A 17,866-nucleotide genomic window follows, 5' to 3' on the forward strand; every position below is an offset into this window, starting at 1 on the left:
AAATATAATTTGTAGTTTCTTGCAGTTCAGTTATGAAAGAGATTGTCCACTTGCAATTTAGCATGGTCTTTTCATGTTCTTTATAGCTACTTGGGCATAGAAGTAGCTACTTTATTTTTAATACTTTAAATTGTTATTTATTTTTATTATTTTTGCTTTCCAATGTGTTAATTTCTGTTGTACAGCCAAGTGAACCAGTTGAACATATATGCTCTCTTTGGATTTCCTTCCCAATTAGGTCACCACAGAACATTAAGTAGAGTGCTCTGTGTTATATCATAGGTTCTTAAAAAGCTACTTTCAGTTTAGTTCAGTTCAGTCACTCAGTCGTGTCCGACTCTTTGCGACCCCATGAATTGTAGCACGCCATGCCTCCCTGTCCATCACCAACTCCTGGAGTTGACTCAGACTCATGTCCATAGAGTCCGTGATGCCATCCAGCCATCTCATCCTTGGTCGTCCCCTTCTCCTCCTGCCCCCAATCCCTCCCAGCATCAGAGTCTTTTCCAATGAGTCAGCTCTTTGCACGAGGTGGCCAAAGTAGCATCATTCCTTCCAAAGAAATCCCAGGGCTGATACATTCAGAATGGACTGGTTGGATCTCCTTGCAGTCCAAGGGACTCTCAAGAGTCTTCTCCAACACCACAGTTCAAAAGCATCAATTCTTCTTTACATGGAAGTAAATTTCCTTGTAATTTACAAGGGGATGGGTAGATCATTTCTCCTTTCCCTGCTAATTCATGTGCTGGTAGCAAAGCATTGAAGAACGGAATGACAACCCACTCCAGTATTCTTGCCTGGAGAATTCCATGGATAGAGAATTGCCTGGAGAATTCCATGGTTAGAGGATCCTTGGGGCTATAGTCCATGGGGTTGCAGAGATTATGACTTGACTGAGCCACTAACATGTTCACTTTCACCAAAGCATACCTTACTTTTAGATTATGGGACATGTTGTAAATAATGAGATTTGAAATGTAGAGAAAGGAAGATCAGCTACTGGTATAATTATCTGTCTTATCAGTTTTATTAGAACTTGTAATTGAATTAGGCAAGCCTAGAATGAAGCTGTTGTTTACATGTGATTTTTTCACCCCTGTGTTGGTTATATTTAGTGGGAGGAAAACAGTGATTTTTATTTTTTTCTTTATAAATGTATTTTTGAATGCATTAAACTGTTAGATAACCTACTTTATATATATATATATATATATATATATATTTATAGATATATGTTTTTTCTTCTGTATATATGTAAATCTCTATACAAATTTTATTTATAGAATAAAATGCACAGTATCTTTTTAAACTGCCTGCCATACTTTAGCATGATTGAGGATAAGACAGAGATCTTGTGCTGAGTGATGCTTCTTTATTTCAGGGTTAACTGTGTCTGCTGTCCTTTTTGGTATCACAAGGTCTCTGTTGATATTTTACATCCTTGTCAATTCTTCACAAACTTTGCACAACAAAATATTGGAGTCGATTTTAAGAGCTCCGCTATTGTTCTTCCATAGAAATCCAATAGGTAAGTCAGACAAGAAATTTCTTAATGAATATGTCTTGTTAACACATTATGTGCCTATTTGCATTTTCATATTTGAAAATGGAAGAAATGCCTGGTAGAAAATCACTGTGTATGTTTATTCATTTTCTACAAAAAGCTTCACTGGTAATTTTTCCTACCAGAGAAAATCTGAATATAGGAGCATATAAGCTTTTATTCCAATTTATTCATATCTGTAAAAATACATGAATGTTTACTTTACAGGATGATTTAAGAGTCCATTTGTTATGTGGCATATGAAACAGCCAACAGATGATGAAAATATGTTGAAATGTTTTTGACTAGTTGTTAGAACATTGGCTGTGTTACATAGTGTTAAGCTAAGAAGGACCATCTCCAGGAATGTCTCTACGGAAGACAGGCTGTGTGTTTCTTTCTTTCATTGCCCATCCATTTCTGGGACCACAGAGCTCTGACATGTGCTCATATTTTGAGTTTTGCCTAATTGGTAATGTAAGATTAATTAAAATACAAGATCAGTGAAATGTAAACATCCTCTTCAATAAAAATCAACTCTCTAGTTTTACAATAGACCTTTGGTTACATTAAAGATGTCTTGTGGTATCTAGCAGGTGGATCTTCAGTATTAAGTAGTGTCCCTGAAGGTTTCCCAGTGGTTGCTTCCTCCACCCTGAGGCCTTCAACCTGTCTTGCTTTGGAAGGTAGCCTCCTGACCTGGGTTCCTATGAAGAGCTAGTTCATCAGTGTACATGCCCACTCTGCTCAGTTGGTTAGACTTGTGCTGAGGCCCAGGGTGGCTTTGTTTTTGCAGGTGATGACTGACAGGACCTGTTGAGGCAGGGATGTGACTGGAGGGAGGACAGGAGTAGCCTTGGCCTGGCCATCAACTAGCCATGTGATCAAGGCCAAGGTAGGTTGATACGACTGGGCAGGCAAATCTCCAGGCAGGATGTTGTCATGGTTATAAGTATGGACTCGAGACAACTTCCTGGGTTCAGTCCTGGAGATAGTTGCTAACAGTAATAGCCAGTTATAGTTATGTTAATACTTTTATGCTAGTTATTTAATTTCTCTGTGTCTCAAGTTTTCTTAGCTATAAAATGAGGATACCACTCACACACTTACCAATATCTTGATGTTGTGAGCATTAAGCAGGTTAATACATTCACAGCACTTAGCACAGGGTCATTGCTTAATGAACCTCAGTGAGGGTATGGACATGGTGTCTGTGAACTTCCCCTCCTGTGAAATGGGATTAACCACTGCCCTTCCTGTTTCACAAGACTGTTGTGAGGATTAAATAAGACTGTTTAGTGCGGCATCTTGTGCAGATTTATTCAAGACATGTTCTTTAGTCCAGGCACTGTGAGGAGCACAGGATGGCAAACTGCAGAGGCCCACACAATCTTACTACAGAGCTGGAGTGAGGAAGTGATTGGAAGAGTCTTTGCTATTATGGCTGTGAAGTTGCTCTATTTTTCCTGTTAATGTGGAAACTACAGTTGTAAATTTGGGAGCATCAAGTGGGACTGAATTTCTGATATCACAGACTCTGAGTGCTTGTGACCACTGTTAACCAGGGTCTTGATGACGTGTAGACCTCTCCAGATGCTGATTTATTATTCAAGGATTTGGAACCAAGTTTAAATCTTTAAGGTCACTAATCCTAGAGCAGCAGGCATACCAGTGTATATCTTGTCTCCCCTCCTGTGCCTATTATCAGAACTTCATCCCTTCAAGAAAATGGAAGCCCAAATAAGGACTGCCAAGATGGGCCCAAAGGTTTAGGGGCATTGGTAATTTACTATTTTAGTAGTATATTAAATTTAATTATTCCCTGTGTTTATTTTCAAAAGTAGAATTCGTAATAGATGTTTTATGGTATCTTTGTTTCTGATATGTGATGGCATGAAGAGAAAGACACACAGAGTGGTATTACTTGTTACCAAGTTCAAGCTCGCTCTGCTTGCCTCACAACGCCAATAAGTTTTGCAGATGACATGTTAAGGCAAAGAATAATGACTTTATTTAAAAAGCTGGCAGACTTAGAAGATGGCAGACTTATGTCTCAAAATAACTATCTTATTGGAATCTGAATGCTTGGTTCCTTTATAGAACAGACAGGAGAGGAGGTGAGGAAGTAAAGTCAAAAGGCCATTTATCTTGCACAATAATAGGGTATTTGTTCATTTTTTCTTTTCTGCAGCCATTCAGAGTTGGTGAGAGTCAGATTGTCTCCCTGTGAGCTGATAAAAGCCACTGAATTTAACATTCAGGCAGAGGGCAGGGTTTCCTGACCAAAGCGATGACTAGCAATGGTCAAAGAAACAGATCCAGCATGGAGTCAGTATTGGCTCCTCCCTGTTACAGTTCCTTTGATGTGCACCTCCCCTGTCTGGGGCCAGTGTCCTGTTCTTTCTCATCCTGAGTCTCCTCAGGGGGCCCCACTGTTGCAGGGGTGGCTGCAGAGTCCTGGTGGCTGCAGCATCCTTTGTTTATTGATGTGATGTTTTTAGTTTACGCCAGATATTTACCAGAAATTCCCATATTCTATCCTGCAGCCTTGAAGATATACTATTATTTTGGATTCTGAGAAGGGAAATAAAATCAATGAAAAGTGATTCTTAGTCATTTAGTAATATTTCTGTTTTCCTGCCTACATCCCTGTGGACTTCTTAGATGCTTATTCACAACTCTGTGCTTGTCACACCTGGTACACCTCTGAAAACAGCGACTTATTAAGCCAGTAGTAAACTCACAACTTGGAAATGGCCACAATCCAAAATTTCCCAAAATGCGAGGTGCTGTGAGCCATCTGGAGGGAAAAAAATTACAGAGAGGATATATTAATTATATCTATTATAGAAAGCATCACTTGGCAAAGTTAATCTTGATAATTAAAGCAAGATTGGTGTGATGATTAGGATTAACTTAGGTATTGTGCAACGGTTTATTTACCGATTTAGCACTTGGAGTGAACCTTAGATGGGATGGATCTAAAGGGAGGGAACATCTCAAATCCACCAACTCTTCCTGATACTGACTCAAGGTTCCCCCATTCTTTTAAAAATCAGGGCTCAGTTTCACTTCCCCACCCACTGCCATTTGGTGGTATTTTTGTTTCTCTTTAGGTATCATCCAATTTTGTCTTTCTTTTTACCAGTGACATTGGTTTATTTCATATGAATTGTAATATATTAAATTTGTTGTTGTATTACCACTAAGTCATGCTTGACTCTTTTGTAGTCCCATGGACTGTAGCCTGCTAGGCTCCTCTGTCCATGGGATTTCCCAGGCAAGAATACTGGAGTAGGCTGCCATTTCCTCCTCCAGGGGATCTTCCTGACCCAGGGATTGAACCCCTGTCTCTTATGTCTCCTGCATTGGCAGATGGATTCTTTAGCACTGAGTCCCTGGGGAAGCCCAATATATTAAATATTTAATGCATGTACTTATTTTTTAAAGATTTATTTACTTATTTTTAGTTGCATTGGGTCTTTGTTGCTGCATGTGGGCTTTCTCTAGTTACAGCGAGCAAGTGTTACTCTTCACTGCAGTACCTGGGGTTCACATTGTGGTGGCTTTTTCTGTTGCAGAGCTCAGGCTCTAGGCACATGAGCTTCAGTAGTTGTGGCACACAGGCTTAGTTGCTGTGTGGCATGTGGAATCTTCCCAGACCAGGGATTGAACCCATGTTCCCTGCACTGGGGACACTGTACCACCAGGGAAGTCCCTAAATACATGTTCTTCAAAAATATTATTTTGATTTGTTCATGAATTATTCAGAGGAAATGAGTAATTTCTCGTATTCTGTTCTTGCAGGAAGAATTTTGAATCGTTTCTCCAAAGACATAGGGCATATGGATGACCTGCTGCCCTTGATATTTCTTGATTTCATCCAGGTAGTATATCAGTCCTGTCAGAGTTCTCACAGGGAAGAGCAGAGTGCCTGTTTAAGGATTTTTTACAGGGGCTGAGAGTGGGCCTTTCAACCTGGCAATGTGTCCTGTTATCTTCAGTAAAGGCTGTTTGTGAGAGAAAGGTGTAGTTCTGATTGGGATCCTGAGTTAACATGAGTAACCCCTGGGGAAGAAATGTCTACAGAGTCACATCAAGGTTGGTCTGAAGCAGCAACATGCTGGGTAAGTGGTTCTGCCTCTGCCTTCCCAATGTCTGGTGTGGATTCCCTTTACTGTGAGCACATTTCATAATATAAAAATAATCACCTCTCATGGAAAGATAGCCTAGATTAACTAAATTATGTATTGTATTGGGCTTCCCAGGTGGCTCAGTTAAGTTTAGTTCAGTTGCTCAGTCGTGTCCATCTCTTTGTGACCCCATGAACCACAGCACTCCAGGCCTCCCTGTCCATCACCAACTCCTGGAGTTTACCCAAAATCATCTCCATTGAGTCAGTGATGCCATCCAACCATCTCATCTTCTATCATCCCCTTCTCCTCCTGCCCTCAATCTTTCCCAGCATCAGAGTCTTGTCAAACGAGTCAGCTCTTCACATCAGATGGCCAAAGTATTAGAGTTTCAGCTTTAGCATCAGTCCCTCCAATAAACACCCAGGACTGATCTCCTTTAGGATGGACTGGTTGGATCTCCTTGCAGTCCAAGGGACTCTCAAGAGTCTTCTCCAACACCACAGTTCAAAAGCATCAATTCTTCTGCCAGTGCAGGAGATGCAAGAGACATGGAATTGATCCCTGGGTTGGGAAGATGCCCTGGAGAAGGAAATGGCAAGCCACTTCAGTATTCTTGCCTAGAAAATTTGTGGACAGAGGAGCCTGGAATGCTATAGTCCATGGGGCTGCAAAGAGTCAAACACAACTGAGCACGAGCATGATGCATTGTATTCCCACAGGGGACAAATATCTCCTGCACCATTTTATTTGGATAAAGCCAGGTGTGGTTACTTACAAAGAAAAGATTGGCTAAAAATAAGGTGAAAATAATACTTTAACAAGGACAATATTGTTTAGTTGCTAAGTTGTGTCCGATTCTTTTGTGACCCCATGGATTGCAGCCTGCCAGATTTCTCCATCCATGGGATATCTCAGGCAAGAATACTAGAGGGAAGGTATGGGGAGGGAGGAGGGAGGGAGTTTCAGGATGGGGAACACCTGTATACCTGTGGCAGATACATGTTGATATATGGCAAAAACCAATGTGATATTGTAATTAACCTCCAATTAAAATAAATAAATTTATATATATATATATATATTAAAAGAATACTAGAGTGGGTTGCCATTTCCTTGTCCAGGGGATATTCCTTACCCTGAGATCAAACTCGTGTCTCCTGTGTGTGCTGCATTGCAGGCAGATTCTTAACACTGAGCCACCTGGGAAGTCCAAGAAGGACAATAGAGAGCACCTTTGAAGACACAAAGGCTTTTAAGGCAGTAATTCGATTACAGGATCAAAGTCATCTCAGAAAATGTCTTTTGTTAATGTAGGCAGTTTTTCTTTTCACAAGCTGATTGCTATGTCTTAAGGTGTCTTAAAAGAGAGAGAGAGAGAGACCTACAGGAATACCTTCTACCTAGCCTTATTTGGTCTGTGAACTTGAAGTTCTAAGAAATAATGTTAGGTCATCTCAGCTCTCATCCTCACATTCAGTATTGTTCCTCTCATGGAGGTTTCTCTCTCTCTCTCTTATTCTGTCTATTTATTAGTATTAAGCCTGTGGGGAATTTACTTTTTCTTTCCAAGTGTTAATTTTGGAAATGAAATTCATTTATCAATAGCTGCACAAAGAAGTGCAGCAATGTACAGTGCAACAGTGTCCTACAGACAGTGCAGCCAGTGGGTAAGGCTTCCACTGTTATCAGTGAGAACTAAGCTGAGACTCTGAGGCAGAGGACTTCTCCTGCAAAGATGTCTGATTGTTTTTTTCTCTTCTGCAAACTTATTTTATAAATGTGCCCTGCTGGGTTTAGCTACATAATTTATTGCCGGAAACAATTTTACCCTAAAAACAGTGTCACGTTTTGACAGTGATTGTAAATTGCTTTGAAAGGATTTTGTGAAAGGTTCTATTTCTTTGCTACAGCAAGCTAGGCTAAGGTTGGGTTTCCACCTTGTGCTTAGCCTATGGTTAGTTAGTCATCATAATTAGAATTTGTCACATATTTTTGGATGGCATATAGAGGGACAGGGGTAGATGCTACCTGATTTCAGCAGGAAATACTCTCATTAAAGAGAAGAGAAAATTCTAGTCTAGCTGATTTCCAGTCCCTCCTCTACCACTTGTAGTTCAATTATCTTGAAGTTTGGTGGAGGTGTCCTGTAGTTCATTAGAAGTAAGGGTCTGCTCTTTGCGAGAGAGACCTGGAATGAGCATGGAGCCTGCGTATTCTTCACTGAGCAAGTAGCTAAATCTGTGAGGATGGATAAGATTGCCCAGAGAGAAGAAAGCATTTTAGGAGCCCAGATCAGAAGCTTAGGGAAGCCCTGATATTCAGGGAGAAAGCAGAGAGAGAAGGGAAGTACTGAAGATGCATGATGAACAGCAAGGACGAGAGGAGGAGATATGGTGGAGACCCGAGGAAGGACAGGTCTGTTCAGTGCAATTGAGAAGGTGAGTCCACGGAAACTTGTTGGTTGATTTGGAATCAGGAGGTGTCTGGTGACCTGAGGAGGAGGTTTCATATGGGAGGAGTTAGAGAGCAAAGGGCTGAAAATCCAGGAGGCTTGGAGGGAGTTGCGGTGAAGACAGACTGGAAGGAGTTTGAATGAATCAGGAGAGAGGCCCATCTGGAATGCAGGGTCTGAGAAGCTCTTGCCTGTTGTTTGAGATTTCAGTTTCTGAGAGGGGAGTATGAGTGATGATGGGTGGTTTTTCCCTCTCTTCTGTCCTTCCCAAGCAAGAACTGAGGCCGTGAGGTACAGGGGTGAGTCAGGCATGAAGCCCTCCCCTCATGGGTCTCTTCCCTCCCCAGAGAAGGAAGACATCCAGAGATTCACCCCGTGATGTCTTTGGAAACCTAATTGTGGGAGCTCTGTGGAGGAAGTCCTGGGAGGCAAACTGGACGTAGAGGCTAGAGGCATTTAGGGAACCTGGTCCAGGAGGTGATGGAGCTTCTAGGAGGTGACCTTTGATCCCAGATGAGAGGTAAAGGCCACTGTTGATGGTGGGGCAGAAGGTGCTGGTGGCAGCCAAGTTCCTGTGTGGGACCCATTCTTTCTCTCTATCATCAGCTGAGACGGGGGAAGGGAAGGGTCTGGAAGGGCATTGTTCAGCTGTGTTAGTGCACCTGTGTTCAAGCTCATTTTTTGATGATTTTGCTTATCCTTGGTTTATTTGATAAACCTTAGAAGATTCTCGATCATTTTTATTTTTATTACTTCTAAAGTGTTTATTCCATATACTTTCCCTCATCTAATTCCTTCTCATTCCCTTAAATGGAATTTCAGATAATTTATTTAATATTTTGTATAGTGATGCCAATTGTAGCTAAGGAAAACCCTGGATTCTGAGTAGTGGTCCACACTGCAGGACAGTCCACCCCCTCAGGTGATGTCACTCAGAGACCACATCCCAACAGAGAGACGAGCATGAGTTTGCGCACCATCGTATACACTGACTCTCGCAGCTACCAGCCTGTTCAGTCACATTATATGAGTGGTTGGGCAAATTGGAGTTGTTCACCATTTCAAAGGACGAAGGAAAGCAGCATTAAAAAGTCAATTTATGTGGTGTGATTGCACCTGATAATCATTCATGATGCCAACAGCTTTGAAGTGTGGCAGTACAGAGCCCCGCAGTCTCCCTTTCCAAGCCCCTGTCCCAGCTCTCCCTCTTACCCTCTCTGCCCCACAAAGCCACACTCTCCTTTCTGTAAAATGGAGAAAATAATACCCACTTCCTAAGGTTTCTTGGGAAGACAAAATGAAATTCATTTTAATTAATTTTTTGCGTAATACCTAAATGCATGTTGAGCACTAAGTAATGGGTAATTTTAAAAATACCACATGTGTGTTTTAAGTAAGAGAAATAGTCTGATGACAGTGGCATTTGTTGTTGTTCAGTCACTAAGTCATTCAACTCTTTGTGAATGCTGCTGTGAACTTCAGCACACCAGGCCTTCCTGTCCCTCACTATCTCCCGGAGTTTGCCCAAGTTCATTTCCATTGAGTCAGTGATGTCATCCAGCCATCTCATTCTCTGCCACCCTCTTCTCCTTTTACCTTTGGCAAAGTGGCATTCAGTTCAGTTCAGTTGCTCAGTCGTGTCCGACTCTTTGCGACCCCATGAATCGCAGCACGCCAGGCCTCCCTGTTCATCACCATCTCCCGGAGTTCACTCAGACTCATGTCTATCATGTCCGTGATGCCATCCAGCCATCTCATCCTTGGTCATCCCCTTCTCCTCCTGCCCCTAATCCCTCCCAGCATCAGAGTCTTTTCCAGTGAGTCAACTCTTTGCATCAGGTGGCCAAAGTACTGGAATTTCAGCTTTAGCATCATTCCTTCCAAAGAAATCTCAGGGTTGATCTCCTTCAGAATGGACTGGTTGGATCTCCTTGCAGTGCAAGGGACTCTCAAGAGTCTTCTCCAACACCACAGTTCAAAAGCATCAATTCTTTGGCGCTCAACCTTCTTCACAGTCCAACTCTGACATCCGTACATGACCACAGGAAAAACCATAGCCTTGACTAGACGGACCTTAGTCAGAAAAGTAATGTCTCTGCTTTTGAATGTACTATCTAGGTTGGTCATAACTTTTCTTCCAAGGAGTAAGCGTCTTTTAATTTCATGGCTGCAATCACCATCTGCAGTGATTTTGGAGCCCCCAAAAATAAAGTCTGACTCTGTTTCCACTGTTTCCCCATCTATTTCCCATGAAGTGACGGGACCGGATGCTATGATCTTTGTTTTCTTAATGTTGAGCTTTAAGCCAACTTTTTTACTTTCCTCTTTCACTTTCATCAAGAGGCTTTTTAGTTCCTCTTCACTTTCTGCCATAAGGGTGGTATCATCTGCATATCTGAGGTTATTGATATTTCTCCCAGCAATCTTGATTCCAGCTTGTGTTTCTTCCAGCCCAGCTTTTCTCATGATGTACTCTGCATATAAGTTAAATAAGCAGGGTGACGATATACAGGCTTGACGTACTCCCTTTCCTATTTGGAACCAGTCTGTTGTTCCATGTCTAGTTCTAACTGTTGCTTCCTGACCTGCATACAGATTTCTCAAGAGGCTGGTTAGGTGGTCTGGTATTCCCATCTCTTTCAGCATTGTCCACAGTTTATTGTGATCCACACAGTCAAAGGCTTTGGCATAGTCAATAAAGCAGAAATAGATGTTTTTCTGGAACTCTCTTGCTTTTTCCATGATCCAGTGGATGTTGGCAATTTGATCTTTGGTTCCTCTGCCTTTTCTAAAACCAGCTTGAACATCAGGGAGTTCACAGTTCACGTATTGCTGAAGCCTGGCTTGGAGAATTTCGAGCATTACTTTACTAGCGTGTGAGATGAGTGCAATTGTGCAGTAGTTTGAGCATTCTTTTGCATTGCCTTTCTTTGGAAAGTGGCATTATGTTCCATTAAAGTTATTGTCAGAGACCGTTTCCAGGCCCATAAATATCATCTCATGAGTTTGTATCACAGAGATTCTAGGTTTGTAGTCCTTGAAGATTTTGATGGACACTTTCTTACGTAGACTCACAGAATAAAAATCAGTTGTTTTCAAGATAGACCACTGAGCATTAAATATTTCAGAGTAATGTAATTTTCATATAATTCGCCAAAGTCCCAAATAACCCTGAGTAATAAGTCTCAATTATTTATAATTCTTGTTGTTGAAATCATCACCTCCAAGGAGTCTTCCTACTGCTAAACGAGTGAAAATGAAGGTGAGATGTGGAAGTTAGATTTAGCCATTTTAATTTTCCAGAAAAAGTTTGGAACTGCTCTGAGCTTGTGAACTTGCACACAGCTGCTCTCAGCAAAATGCTGTGATTTATTGAGGAAAAACTAAGTTGCAACATGCTTATTCCCCACACACCACTCATTCAGGAAAAAAAAAGAAAATCAGCAGCTTGTCAGAGCTCAACTGACTCTTTACGTCCTTTCATGGACACAAAGGACAAATGCACTTGAGCCACCAATGCCAGCAGTGGTGGGACCACCAGGGACCGTGTCATTCCCTCCTCAGCACACACAGAACACACTGACTGCAGCTTTATGAAGTGAAAATGCCCAAGAAAAAGAAAATATGAAAGCGTTATTCTCAGTCATTTCTTCATTTCTTCAAAAGAACAGGTTACTGCGTCTGGATATTGAGAACAAAGCCTGAGACTCATCATAATAGGTTATTATGGGTCACTTACTTTTACAGCCTTTACTTAGCACCACTAACCATTGTATTTCATTGTGTGGAGATGTCAGGGAAAGTGTGTAGAGAGTATCCCAGCCTCTCCCTCTGAACAATGACTTTGTCATTTTGAGATCTCTGTGGGTGTTGATCCCTTTTCCAACCCCTTCCTCAAATCCCACTTGAGGATGTTTAGTTTTAATATATATTTAATACTAGTGCTTTGTGGATATTCCTATCAGTGGCTTGCCGTTTATAGCCTTAGTGGAGATCAAGGTTTAATTTTGATGACGTCCAATGTTTACTTTTTTTTTTTTTCTTTTGTAGTTGATGTTTTGTATTCTAAGAAATCTCTGCATATTCTTAGGAGTGTGAAGATACCTTTCTATGTTGTACCTTTTCAGATATTGATCTTGCACTAATTTTTGTATGTGAAGGAATAATTAATGGTTGAAGTTTGTTTTTTCCAATTATTCTGTGCACATTTATTAAAGACTTTTATGCATTGAATTAAGGAAATCTGCATCTGTATAATTTATTTTGTTCCTCAGTGGTTGCAGTTTATGCCAATATTTTGATCCTTATACCAATACTGCATTCTTAGTTACTGTGCATTTTAATAGGACTTGAAACCCATAGTTTAACTTGTCTAACTTTGTGCTTCTTTGTTAAGATTGTTTTGATCATTCTGGATTCTTTGCCTTTATGTGTCAATTTTAGAAGCCTTTCAATTTGTTTTTAAATAAAAGCCTGCTGAAAATTTTATTAATATTTCCTTTTAGCTATAGATTATTTGAGAAGTCTGAGTCTTAACATTGTTGGATCTCCAATTATGAATATGAATCTCTCTCTGCATATTTAGGTCTTCTTTAATTTTAGAAATATTTTGTAATTTTTAGTGTAGACATTTTACATATCTCTGGTTAAATTTATTCATGCATATTTGCTTTTTCATAGTATTATTGGATTGTTTTTTTAAAAAAATATTTATGTATTTATTTTTGGATGCATTGTGTCTTCTTTGCTGTGTGTGGGCACATAGCACACACACTTTGCTGTGTGCAGTGAGAGGGGGTGACTAGTTGCTGTGGGTGGACTTCTCGTGTTGGTGCCTTTGTTATTGCAGAGCATGGGCTCTAGGGCGCGTGGGTTTCAGTAGTTGTGGCACGTGGGCTCAGGAGTGGGGCAGTCTAGTTCTAGAGCCTGGGCTCAGTAATTGTGGCACGTGGGCTTAGCTGCTCTGCACATGTGGATTCTTCCCAAACCAGGGATCGAACCCATGTTCTCTGTATTGGTAGGTGGATTCTTAACCACTTGGACCACTAGGGAAGTCTTGTTTCTGATACCATAATTCACTTGCTTGTTGTTAGTTTATAGAAATATAGTTGATTTATTTGTGAATTAACTTTGCATTGCCTGAAATTGATGGCAGTATGCTTTTTTAAAAATTCTATAGAATTTTGTCCATATGCAATCATGTCAGCTGTAAATAAAAGCAATTTTGTATCCTCATTTCCAATATTTATGACTTTTATTTCCTTTTCTTGACTTGTGGCTAGAGTTTCCAGTTAGTGTTGAAGAGAATTGGTTGGATAACATAATCTTGTACTCTTAGCGCAAAATCTTTCAATATTTTTTCATTACAAATAATATTAATTGCAATTTTTTAAGTAGGTATCTGTTATCAGATTGAAAATGTTTCTTTTAATTCCTCAATTGCCAAGAATTTTACTTTTTTTAAAAAAATGAAGAATAGGTATTGAATTTTAACACATATTTCTTCTACATCTCTTCAGATAGTCATATGATTATTTATCTTTACTATTTTAATGTGAATTATAGTGATTGGTATTTGAAAGTTAAACTTAATATTCCTGGAAAAGATTTTCAGTTCAGTTTAGTCGCTCAGTCATGTCCGACTCTTTGCAACCCCATGAATCACAGCACACCAGGCCTCCCTGTCCATCATCAACTCTGGGAGTTCACTCAGACTCAGATCCATCGAGTCGGTGATGCCATCCAGCCATCTCATCCTCTGTCGTCCCCTTCTCCTCCTGACCCCAATCCCTCCCAGCATCAGAGTCTTTTCCAATGAGTCAACTCTTCACATGAGGTGGCCAAAGTACTGGAGTTTGAGCTTTAGCATCATTCCTTCCAAAGAACACCCAGGGCTGATCTCCTTTAGAATGGACTGGTTGGATCTCCTTGCAGTCCAAGGGACTCTCAAGAGTCTTCTCCAACACCAAAGATATAAGCATCTGAATGCAGAGTTCTAAAGAATAGCAAGAAGAGATAAGAAAGCCTTCCTCAGCGATCAATGCAAAGAAATAGAGGCAAACAACAGAATGGGAAAGACTAGAGATCTCTTCAAGAAAGTTAGAGATACAATGGGAACATTTCATGCAAAGATGGGCTCGATAAAGGACAGAAATGGTATGGAAAAGACTTTACTTGGTCATAATGTAGCATCTTTTTTATGTATTGCTGTGTGTAGTTTCTCAAGAATTTTTGTACCTGTTGTTCATGAAGGATATTCATCTATAATTTGCTTTTCTTAAAATATTTATCAACTTTTGGTATCAGATTATCTCAGTCAGTTCAGTTGCTCAGTCATGTCCAACTTTTTGTGACCCCATGTACTGCAGGACACCAGGCTTCCCTGTCCATCACCAACTCCTGGAACTTACTCAAACTCATGTCCATTGAGTCTGTGATGCCATCCAACCATCTCATCCTCTGTCATTCCCTTGTCCTCCTGCCTTTAATCTTTCCCAGCATCAAGGTCTTTTCCAATGAGTCAGCTCTTTGCATCAGGTGGCCAAAGTATTGGAATTTCAGCTTCAGCATCAGTCCTTCCTGAATATTCAGGACTGATTTCCTTTAGGATTGATTGATTGATTCTCCTTGCAGTCCAAGGGAATCTCAGGAGTCTTCTCCAACGCCACAGTTCGAAAGCATCAATTCTTTTGTAACCTTACAAAAATACATGGGAAGTATTTCCATTTTTAATGGTCATTTTAATGTGTCAGCTTGACTAGACTACATCCCTCAGTTATTCAATAAAAAGTGATCTCTGTGTTGCTCTGTAGGCATTTTGTAGATGCGATTGAAGTGCATAATCAGTTGATTTTAAGTAGGGACAATTATCTGACATAGTCCAGTGAGCACAGTCCAAGAGCTAAGCCTTCCCTGAAGTAAAAAGAAATTCTGTTTGTGGAGAACAGCATCAGCTCCTGCCCAAAGGTTCCAGCCTTTCCTTTGTAACAGCCAACTAACTGTGAGGATTTTGTACTTGCCCAGTCAAGTTAGATTGTGGAGTATTATCTTTTTTATATTGCTAGATTCAGTTCATTGGTATATTGTTTAACATGCCAAGACAGTTTGGGTTGTAATTTTTCCTTCCTTTAATGTCTTTATCTGGTTTTTATGTTATGATATTGCTGGACTCATGTACCATGGAAAAGTTTGGTAAAACTTCTCTGCACAGTGTTTTTGTGAAGCCCTCTAGACTTAAAGTCTTATCTGTGGGAAATTTAAAATTATGTATTCAGGGAATTCCCTGGTGGTCCAGTGATAACAACTTGATACTTTCATTGCTGTGGGCCTGGGTTTGATTGCTGGCAGGAAAACTAAGATCCCATAAGCTTCACTGTATGGCCAAAACAATAAAATAGAGTAAAATAAAACAAAGGATTCGAATTCTTAAATCAATATGCAGTTATCCAGATTTTTTGTCATTATGTTATTTTTGTATGTCATTTTTAAAGACATTTGTCCTTTACATTAAAATTTAAAAATTGAGCTGCATGGTGTTTATTATATTCTCTTTGTAATGCTCATGGTATCTTTTGTATTAAAGTGAAAGTTAAAGTGTTAGTTCCTCAGTCATGTCTGACTCTTTGCAACCCCATGGATTGTAGCCTATCAGGTTCCTCTGTCCATGGGATTCTCTAGGTAAGAACACTGGAGTAGGTTGCCATTTCCTTTTCCAGGGAATCTTCCCAAAGCAGGGCTCAAACCTGAGTCGCCTGTATTGCAAGCAGATTCTTTACCATCTGAGCCACCAGAAAAGTCCAATCTTTTGTATTCAGTTCAGTTCAATCACTCATTTGTGTCCGACTCTTTGCAACCCCATGAACCACAGCACATCAGGCCTCCCTGTCCATCACTAACTCCCGGAGTTTACCCAAACTCATGTCCATGAGTCAGTGATGCCATCCAACCATCTCATCCTCTGTCATGCCCTTCTCCTCCTGCCTTCAATCTTTCCCAACATTAGGGTCTTTTCAAATGAGTCAGTTCTTTATATCAGGTGGCCAGAATATTGGAGTTTCAGCTTCAACATCAGTCCTTTCAATGAACACCCAGGACTGTTGTCCTTTAGGATGTACTGGTTGGATCTCCTTGCAGTCCAAGGGACTCTCAAGAGTCTTCTCCAACACCACAGTTTGAAAGCATCAATTCTTTGACACTCAGCTTTCTTTATAGTCTAACTCTCACATCCATAAGGACTACTGGAAAAACCATAGTCTTGACTAGATGGATCTTTTTCCAGGCAAAAGTACTGGAGTGGGTTGCCAGTCCCTTCTCCAGGGGATCTTCCAAACCCAGGGATCAAACCTGGGTCTCCTGCCTTACAGACAGATTCTTTACCATGTAAGTCACTAGGGAAACCAGTATGTTGTGTGTGTGTGTGTGTGTGTGTGTGTGTGTGTGTGTGTGTGTGTGTAATAAAACTGTTAGATGCATCCTCTTTGAATTGCTTTAGAATTTAGGCCCATGAAATCTGAACCTAACTCCAGAGCTTCTGAGAGCATTAGTAATGGGTCCTCAGTGGTTACCTAAGGAAAAAGCATTGGCACAGCTTCCATGGAGCTCTTCATTTTGATCTTACCTCTGCTTCCCAGGTTACCTGCCAGGCTGGGTTAGTCATAAAAGGCCCTCACCTGGAGTGGTTTAGTCACTCAGTCTTATCTGATTCTTTTGACCCTGCCAGATTCCTCTGTCCATGAGATTTTTTAGGCAAGAATACTGGAGTGGGTTGCCGTTTCTTTCTCCAGGGAAAGATTCTTTAATGAATGATCCACCAGGGAAGCCACCTGAGGAGAGCCAGATTATCGAAATGGATGAATATTATCCATCAAATGATGCAAGTCTTTTAAAAACCAGAAATTTGGATTTTTTTTTTATAATTGACATTTTAGGTGTTTTTTTTTTTTTTTTTTGACAAACAATGACAAGGCAAGTGACCAAAGGCTAGACATATAAGGAGCTGGAAGGCCCCTTCCCCATGAACATGAAGGTTGTAGCATGGTGGGATGCACAGTCAAGGCAGTGGCTGTAAGAAATTACTTTCTGTCAGTCTAATAGGAGGGAGGTCAGACAGCCCTATTTTTCTCCACTTATGATTAGCATTTATTCCTTCAGAACTCCATGCTCTTCACTCTGAGTTTTCTTTTGATACCACTGCAGAGATGGGGAGAAACAGGAAAAGCACATGAGTCTCCATCCAGATCATGCAGTTTGCTCCCCAAGAGCTCTTGACCACAGAGTCACAGTTCTGGTCATTTGCTCCTCCTGCCTGCAGCTGTGGCTCTGGGATTCCCTGAGCACAAACTGCTCCTCTCTTTCTCTAGGATAAGCAATACCTTCCTGGGAAACTTTAGTACAACCATGCCCTGCCAACCTCATATTTCTTATCTTAAAGAACAGCCAGTATTAACTCAGACAAACATCTTAACCTTCTCATCCCAGCTCCCTTTTGCTCAAAATTTCCATCAACTGTGATTACTTCATGCAAATCTTTCATGCCATTCTTTCTATTTGTTAAACAAGCCTACAAAATCAGTCACAAGTCTTAGAATTGTCTAACAATATTCGGGTATTCTTCCCTGTGTTTCCCCAGTGCCCTGTGCATATCACCATGGATTTGTATCCATCTGAGATCATAAACTTCAGAGGCCTTGGCCAGACTGGGTGAATCTACAAGTCTCTACCACCCAACCCCACTTT

At 40.7% G+C, this 17,866-nt stretch overlaps 1 protein-coding gene across 1 annotated transcript in view; it reads left to right on the top strand.

The window, feature by feature from the left end:
* LOC120859164 (multidrug resistance-associated protein 4-like) overlaps positions 1-17,866 on the top strand; it is a gene marked incomplete at its 3' end in the record, with an annotated part of 127,954 nt that overhangs the window by 96,595 nt on the left and 13,493 nt on the right. Inside the window, exons 20-21 of the mRNA XM_040235368.1 lie at positions 1,382-1,528; positions 5,351-5,430. Coding sequence (XP_040091302.1) covers positions 1,382-1,528; positions 5,351-5,430 — 227 coding nt within the window. The remainder of the gene's footprint in view (positions 1-1,381; positions 1,529-5,350; positions 5,431-17,866) is intronic.

This window comes from Oryx dammah, unplaced genomic scaffold (genome assembly GCF_014754425.2).
Source record: "Oryx dammah isolate SB20612 unplaced genomic scaffold, SCBI_Odam_1.1 HiC_scaffold_37, whole genome shotgun sequence".
In the NCBI taxonomy this organism is placed as follows: Eukaryota; Metazoa; Chordata; class Mammalia; order Artiodactyla; family Bovidae; genus Oryx; species Oryx dammah.